The 8,868-nt window shown below is 42.2% G+C and overlaps 1 protein-coding gene across 1 annotated transcript in view; it reads right to left on the bottom strand.

The window, feature by feature from the left end:
* Positions 1–2,009, bottom strand: part of ZC2HC1A (zinc finger C2HC-type containing 1A) — a 35,711-nt gene extending 33,702 nt beyond the window's left edge. Inside the window, exon 1 of the mRNA XM_063392132.1 lies at positions 1,848–2,009. Coding sequence (XP_063248202.1) covers positions 1,848–1,863 — 16 coding nt within the window. The 5' untranslated portion in view covers positions 1,864–2,009. The remainder of the gene's footprint in view (positions 1–1,847) is intronic.
* Between the last annotated feature and the right edge of the window lie 6,859 nt (positions 2,010–8,868).

An 8,868-nucleotide genomic window follows, 5' to 3' on the forward strand; every position in this document is an offset into this window, starting at 1 on the left:
ACAAAAATTTAATCTGAGCCTAAGCTAATATACATGAACAGAAATAGCCTAAATTGAAAAACTGTAAATAAAAGCAAATCCACTTGCTTCAAATGTTTTGAAGCAGAAAGGGAAGTGTTTTATTTTGTGGTGGTTTTAAAAAAATAAAAATATGGCACAAAAAGACCCATAAAAATGCAGAAAGTTGTTCTTCAGTTTCAAAAACTTCTGCATTCAAGGACACTGGATAACGGTGTGAGATATGAGTGTTCACAACTCAAGTTTTAGACATGACTTATTTCCTGTGCTATTCTGAAAGTAATCTCAAGTGTTCAGAAGAACCATTTCACAAGATGGAAAAAATGCTCTAGCTTTTGAAAGTACTTTCCAGAAAAGGTTCAGTAAAACATGAGATTTCACCTATGATTTAGCAGTTCCCGCCACTTCCAGTACCTTCTGAAATACAAACAAGATATAAAACCTTTTCAACAAAGTCAGAAACTGGACAAATTTTACGAAAATAATCACAAGGTTTTTTTCAGTATTCTGCTGTTATCTTTGGATGTACTTTTCTCCTACCCCTTGTAATTAAGGTGCTAGAGCTTACACAACACAGCAAGCATAGATGGCCTTGGTAAATTAGCACACAGCCAAATCAATTGATAGATGCACTGCAGATGATGTACAGTCTCAAATGCAGTCAAATGTGTAGCTAACTCAAAATTAAGGCAAGCTCTGCCCTTTTGGAGAGGGAACATACCATTGTCCTGAGAGCTGGAATGCCTGATAAGGCATCATTTGATAAACACTGGACAAAATCTTTCAAATTTCAAAGCCATTAACAGTCAGCAAAGAATGCCCAGGAAATCCAAGAAACTTCTTGGGATTTTAATCCCAAGTTATGTCCAAATTTAGAGTCTTGATGAAGTCACTAGGCTCAAGAGCAGGGTCTGATTACTGTAAAATCTGCTAATGACAGAAGACAGGTATTCTGTGAAAAATACTTCAGTTCTCCAACTGTTGTAGAAGGGATAAAGAGCAAAGGCTAGTTTGTGCTTACTCCTATTTAAGCACTCAGCTACCTCGAGAGAAGTAGAGCATGGAAGACTTAATGACTGTATTGTATAGTTTCTCGGAACAGGTCTGCATTTTTTTAAGTAGTATGGTTAACACAGCTTGCCAAACGCAGACAGGCCTACAAAAATGCTCAGATTGCAAGCTGTAACTTCATGAATTCCAAGCTGATATCTATGTTATGACAGATTTCATCACCGATTAAAATGATGGTATCATTTCGGCGAACGTTTCCATTAATTCAACGGGCACAAGACAAGTTGAAAATACCCTCTCAGCAAATTCATACCTAGTTTTTTTCACCGCACTGAACATTTCGCTAGCATGATAAGCGGATCTTAACACCCACCTCAGCCATCTGTTAGCCCACCCCCCACACCCCCCAAAAAGGGCTCCTGGCAAAGATGCCCGCACGCTGCGCCGCACCCCGCCCGCAGGGGCCCCGGCGAGCGGGCTCGGAGCGCGGCCGCCGCAGGGAGGGGCCGGTGCGGGAGCCGAGCGGCGCCCGACACAAAGCGCGGGGAGCCCGCTCCTGCTGCCGCCCGGCGCCGCTGCCCCTGCCCTTGCTTTGTCCGCTGCCCCTGCCCTTGTCCGCTGCCCCCTCCCGCGGCGCTCGCCTTCCTCAGCCCCGCCGCCCCCCTGCACTCCCGGCCGCGGGGGCTCCGCCAAGGGGGAAGGCGGTGCCCGGTCCCCGCGCCCGCCGCCGCCGCCCGAGCACGCCCCGGCCGCAACACAAAGGACCCGCCTCGCCCCGGGCGCCCGCCGGCTGCCCCGGCCCCGCCGCTGCCGCTCACCTTCCAGCCCCTCCATGGCGCGCCCCGACCGCCGGCTCGGGCTGGGCTCGGTTTCCGAGCGCCGCTGCTGTGGCAACGCCGCCACCTCCCGGCCCGCCAACAAGCGCCGCTCCCATTGGCCGGGCGGCCACAGCCCCGGGCGGGCGGGCGGCCTCTGCCCCGGCCCCGCCGCGCTCCCGCCCGCTCTGCCCGGGCACCGCCGCCCGCTCTGCCCCGGCCCCGCCGCGCTCCCGCCCGCTCTGCCCGGGCACCGCCGCCCGCTCTGCCCTGGCCCCGCCGCGCTCCCGCCCGCTCTGCCCGGGCACCGCCGCCTGCTCTGCCCTGGCCCCGCCGCCCTCCCGCCCGCTCTGCCTCGGCGTGCCCGCCCTCCTCGCCAGCCGGCCGCCGCCGGGTCACAAGCCCCGCTCCGCCTCGCCGGGCCCGGCGATGTCACCCGCCCTTAGGCTGCGCCCCCGCTGGGTCTTCCCAAGGGAGCAGGGCACCGGCTCTGAGCATCTCCCTGCAAAAACCAGGCGTGTTCGGACTCAGGGGCGAGCTGACACGTCCTGAAGCCCGTACGCTGAGGTTATGCTGTGATCAGGATCTCCTTCCAAGAGCAGCGCTTGTACATGAAACACAGGATGACAGGATCGTTAGGGTCGGAAGGGACCTCTTGGGATCGTCCAAACCCCTGCCAAGGCAGGGTCACCTAGAGCAGGTGATACAGGCACGAGTCCAGGTGGGTTTTGAACATGTCCAGAGAGAGAGTCTCCACGACCCTCCCTGTACATGAAGACCAAAGCGAAGCCCATAAGGAGAAATGACTGTGCAGCCGACAGCATCTCTGGATGGATACGGGCAGCAGCTGGGACGGTGCCAGGGACCCACCACCCTCCGCACCCAGTAGCTGAAGAGATGAGTGCTGATGTGTGGCCTTATTGGCCCTTGCTTCTGGGAAAACTAGGGCAACTACGGGAAAAATACAGAAAAAAAAAAAGTTTTCAGGTTCATGTCCTGAAAATATTTGGGGACAATGGAATCCATCCCCCTGCCACCCCCCTTATTTTTTTAACTGAAGGAGATGCTAACGTAAGATTTGTATCTTGACAGAATCTCCTACTACAGGATAACATTTGAGTATGGATGGTTTTGGAAAATAGTGCTACTAAATTGCTCTTGGCTAATGAATATACATAATGGTTGATATATATGGAAATTCTTCTGTTCCTTCTACAAAAGGTCTCCACATTTTTAGCAAACCAAAGCATCTCAATATTTCTTTCTTCAAGCCATTATTTAAGAATTACTTAAGATCTTTTATTTGTCTTTCTTGCAGCAATATGCCATGAGCAACCAATAAAGTTTTTCTAATGTACAATAAATGTTATAGAAATTACTGCTGCCTTTACAGGCGCATGCAAATTATTTCTCTTCTTATGCTAGACAGGTTGGTTGATACAGATTCACTTGTCCATAGAATCACAGTTACTGTCCTTATCACAGCACATCTGTGAATGAAGCACAAAGAAACAAATACATGAAAATGACATTAAATTGGAGATTATGGTCATGTTGTCATCTCTGCATCCTCTTAGCACAGAACAACGAGATCCAGATGCTGCATGCCAAACAACCACTATGTAAATCATGACTAATATATTATTAAAATCATCATTTGTGACCAAAAGCTTGGATATATATGGTAATTCTAGCTGCAATTTTTTCTAGTTAATTTAGTAAAAGTACATTCCAGATTTGCCTGTCTCTAGAGTTTATGCTTATAAAATCATAGGCCATGCCAGAAGTAAGTAATTTGCCACCAAGCTGCCAAATTTGCCAACTTTGCAAATGATCCCTTGAATCTTTAACATAGAAATTAAATAAGCCTATAGCTAGCAAGCATTTCCTGATAAATTAACCATTAGGATAGTGTACCAGAAGTGCACTTCCTTTCATGATATTTCCATATGTGGATTGCAAACTCAAAACCAGAGCAGATGATGTTCTCAGTTTAGTGGAGGGTTTCATATTAGAGGTGCATTTGGTTTGGTTTGGTTTATTGTTTCTCTTTGAAATTTAAGCTTATTTTTGTTAAAAACTGGCATGCATTAACTTCAAGTCACCCACCTTTAAGTGTCTACAGTGTGATGTTCACATCTGAGGTAGCTGTCAACTTCCCCAGCACAGACTATAGAGATTTGTCTCTCTAGCTGATACGGTCTACAAGATCTGCTTGGCCAAATGTATCGTCTGTTCCAGGGTAAAAGACAGGTGAATAGTCAATACCTGCCTCAGAGGAGGATTCTGCTGCAAAACTAAAAGGTTCTTTTGGCTCCTGTGGCTGGTGTGTGAACATGTGTTGTGCAACTGTAATTGTGGACAGCATACTTTAAAGGACTCCTGATGCTGAAAAGTAGCTGTCTTTTAATGTGGTGTCTGTGTGGGGAACAGGGGACTAGTCCTCTGTGATCATAGCCACTGTGCCACATGAATGCCTTCACAAATTTACCTTCACACTGAAAAAAAATCCCAAGCCTGTGTTTTCCTTTTGGAGACCTACTCTGCCAAACTCAAGTCTTTGATGCATCTACATTCCTATAATATCTAGGATTTCTTTTCCAAACCATATGCTAAATTTATTAATTGTTAGTTAGCATCATGTATGTTTGTGCCAACATTTTTTCTGGCTTATGTATTTTATTATTTACTGCTTTAATTCACTGCTTTAATTAATTTGTAGGGAATTAGCATCTGTTCTGTTTCAGAGCTCTTCTGAATTATCTTCAGAAGCTATGCTTTCCATTTCCACAGGCACCATGATATCCTTTATTGGGTCTGTTCCATGTTAGTTCATATTTCATGTGTGATCAGAATCTTAAACTGTCCCAGAGAAGTGATCTTATCGCTTCACTTAGACTTCTTCGCCTCTGCTGGGATGTTTCTATTAATACATCTTGGGTTACGTTTACTATGCTATGGTAAGCCTGTAAGCACCAGTATATATTTAGCTCCTCTTCCATATCAGTTGTTTTGCGGAGTCAGCAATGATGATAGAAATATTGGCCTCTAAAAAGTAATGCAGTCTGAAGACCTACTGTCCTGAGTGTTCGGGGTCCCGAGTGTCTCTGAGAAGAATCAGGAAAACACAACCCTAAATGCAAAACCTGTATCTTCCTTACTCAAACTTGTTTCAAAGAATTGAAATACAAACACTAGCACAGCCATGCCTATCTGTGCCCAAGTTCCAGAAGGAATTTCAAAGAAGAGAGGGAAAAGTCAATCTGAGGTATGCTCAGACATTAGCAGGTGTGTAGAGAGGTCACCTAATATTGACACAGTTTCCAAAAACAGTCAGGTCTCCTTCTGCTGGCCAGTAAAGAGACAGTTTTTCTGGTTTCTTTGGTAAAAAAAAAAAAGGAGTTTACCCACAGGGATAAATTGCTAGAGATAAATTATGAGTTTGTGATAAATTAGAAAATCCCATTTTCCGTATGGTTTGTGGGCATAGATAAAAGTTACAGGTTAATATAGATCATTGGTTGTGTAAGCCAGCATTTTCAAAAGTGCCTAGAGACATGGAATCATGGTCTAAGATTTGAAAGTGTCCTGAATTTCAAAACTTAGGGAAGAAGTGGTGCCAAATCTTTCTGCTAGAATCTGTCAAGAACTCTTGCAGAAGAACTGGAGGACTGTCCTCACAGATCCCCGGTGTATTATTGAGATGTAAAATTGTCTCTTTGCTTGCTTGTAACTGGTAGGTGTTTGTGGCTGGCACAGCCTGACGGGCAACAATAAACTCAACTAATTTCCTATTTCCTGTTTATCACGTAACCACTCTTGTGTGAGAGATATCTAGAAAGGTAAAGGATATATTTGGTAAAATGCAATGTGAAAAAGCTCTGACATTTAAAAATAATCATACGTCCAGCCATCACTCCAACTAGAGGAGGGTTGCTGTGGGAAATGGGCTATGAATCTGATAAGCAGTTTAGACAGGCCAAGAGGAGCTGTGGAATAAATGTGGCTTCCTGTATATATCAATATAGAAAAGTCTCGACACTGTACTATTCCAAATCTTTAGTCACTTTAGAAAAAGACTCCAGAATCCAGAGTTTTGACAATACCTTGCCCTTGGTTTTTGTGAAGCAGCGCAAATCATTTGTTTGGGGCAGAAGCGTCAAAAAACCCCAAACTACTAAGTTCTGTAAAATTATCAGAATTTCATTAACATTTCAAATACTCTTTCTCACCATTTGAATCCCTGTCACAATGAATAAAATCTTTATAAAAAATCAAAACCTTTCTACTATCTTTCATGTTAGATAAAGAAGGCTCTCCCAAAGCGGTATTTTAATTAATACACTTTGCACTATAACTAGCTTCTGGGAATTCAGATATGCTTGCACAGGGGGACTTTAAAATTTAAATATTCCTAATAAGCTTTTTCTTACAGTTAACTTTAATTGAGGACTACAGACAAGAGTGATTACTCTCCTACTAAAATAATTCCTCAGTTGAATTCCTGCAAGAATGCCTTTTGTTCTTTTGTGGGTTATAGTCACAATTTATATTCGGGAATGGAGTAGTGTGATTTTGCTATCAATCTTTTTAGCAACCCAATTTTTTTTTTTCTTCAGTACAGTTTTATAGTTTTGTTTGCTTTGTTTGTCCCAGATTAGATAGAAAGACCGAAGAGCACAATAAAACTTGGTAAGCAGCACTGGAGTAAACAGTTTCTGCTCTCTCAGAACATGAATTGCTCAATTTATAAAGCTGAGTCTAAACTGAAAAAATAAGAGTAAATGAGTTTTAATAATGCCCAAAACACAAAGAAAATATGAGTTTAAATTCTAGATTGCCAGCTGTTGTGTAGATTTTTCTCAATCTGAGTAGCCAGTAACAAAAAGAGACCAGGGACTGTGACTTTATCACATGTAGCTCTGCTGATTCTTATTTCCATATATTGGCTTTTGCAACCTGCATAACAGTCTTTATATGTTGGGATGTTGGTTTTTACAGTTCTACTAGCAGACTAGTTTTCTAAAAAATAAGAGGGCAATTCAGAGTACGGAATATCTAAGCCAAACAAATTGACTTTTGGTAAATCCCCTGCACTGTTTGCGTTTAATTTCCAACACACTTCCATGCTTCAGCTTGCTGGTTTAGGACACAATCTGTTTTATAAGGCACAGCACAAGCCAAAAGTGAGAGATTACTGAGAAACAAAACAATGCTGCAAAGTTGATTTTGCAGAGCCAGAGAGTTCCACAAAGCACTTTATGTGTTTGTCTTTCCTAAATGCTCAGTTAGAAGATGAACTTTGCTAGGTAAACATGTAAAACCTGGGTGCATCTATGTATTGTATGAACAAATTGACCACCCAGCTGCTGAAATATTCTGCTCTTCTGGAACCCTCCAAATGCCTTGCATGGTAAATAAAATTAAATTTCTACATATGTACCATGATTCTGCCAATGAGATGAGGTGATTTCAACCTTTAAGGCAATTTTTTAAAATTAAAATGGCATTACAAAATAATCTATATTTATATTGTAATTTGATAGTGTATTTCTTCACTATGCAGAGGATCAGGTCATACTAGATCATGGTAAGGCTAGAAATTCTGGCTGAACTTAGATTTTGTTTCAGAATAAAATATTCTGAAGGGATAGATGGAAAAGTTTCCTTTTTTATTTATCGCCTAAGATACTCAGCCTCTTTCCCAGAATGTGATCTTGTGATCCATCTGTTCTTCAACAAAAAAGATTATGGAGTGCACATCATCCCTTATCATGTTTGCATGGTGGGACTAAATTTGCACATTTGCAGTTCTTTGAGAATGCATAGCCATGGATATACCAGTAGAAGTCCTTCTTAAATAATTTTTACCAAATAGTTTTGCAAAGAAAGAAGACACTAAAGTTTCATCTAGTTTTAGATGAACATTTAGTTTTGTCTAATCCAAGTATCATTAAATTGATGTACTTTTTCCTTAAGTTAAACAAAAAGCCCAGTCAATGAATTCTCCAGGCCTGTTCTAGTTGTAGCTGATCTCCCAGTGATTGTCTCTTTTTATTTTTCCTTTCAAAGCCACAGCCTCACTCTCTATGTTTCTTTGGCCTTTCTCGCTCTGTCACTTACCAGTAACATTTGTGCATGGCCAGAGTGAGAATTCCATCTGTCTGACAATGATTTGTGATTTTTTCCCCCAAATGCTAGATACCTGCATACCCCATGTTGTTTCTTAGTATTCAGATGTGTCAGTGATTACACCTACTGAGAGTGTGGATGAAAAGTGATGCTCCAGCCTCTCTAACACCCAGCTCAAAGGGGTATTGCAATCAATTTCTTTCCAGGTATAGATCAGTACACTGGAAATTTTCAGCAAACTGAAAGTAATCGTGGCAAATGTGGTGGCCCTCAGTCTGAGCTAATCTGAGATGGCTTTCTCTGCATTAGTTTGCTTTCCTATGTAGTTAGATACTTGGATAAAAAAAATAATTTCACCGTATAATACAACTTCACAGATCTTTCCAGCTTCATGTGAGTGCTTATGGAAGAATCTTGACACATTTGGCACACAGTAGATGTAAAATGTTATTTGTGGTGATGAATGGTTGCTCATTTGTGACTTTAATAATTACTGTAGATTTTAATAGAAGGAAAAAAATGTTGCATTTGATTTCCTAATTTGCCATTTGGCAGAAAGTTTTCTTTTTCATATCTTTATAAAAGCTCCCCAAATATACATGAGCTTAAGCAAGAAACACAGACATATTAGTCCACACTTTCACTTTGGAGAATGGGCCCATCAAACTACATCGTACTGGAATATATCAGCAACTGGGCTGTGGCATAATTCTATTTTTAATCACAGAAATCAGAAATAGAGGGGACACATGCTTGGTCAGAATAATTTTCACAATATGTTCTTAAATATTTCATGCCATTTGATCAAACTGTAGAATTTAGAGATGCAAAAAAATCTTTGATAATTTGATTCACTGGATAGTATTTGATTAGACATAGCTTTTCCTTGATT

The sequence above is a fragment of the Prinia subflava genome, chromosome 1, assembly GCF_021018805.1.
Source record: "Prinia subflava isolate CZ2003 ecotype Zambia chromosome 1, Cam_Psub_1.2, whole genome shotgun sequence".
NCBI lineage: Eukaryota > Metazoa > Chordata > Aves > Passeriformes > Cisticolidae > Prinia > Prinia subflava.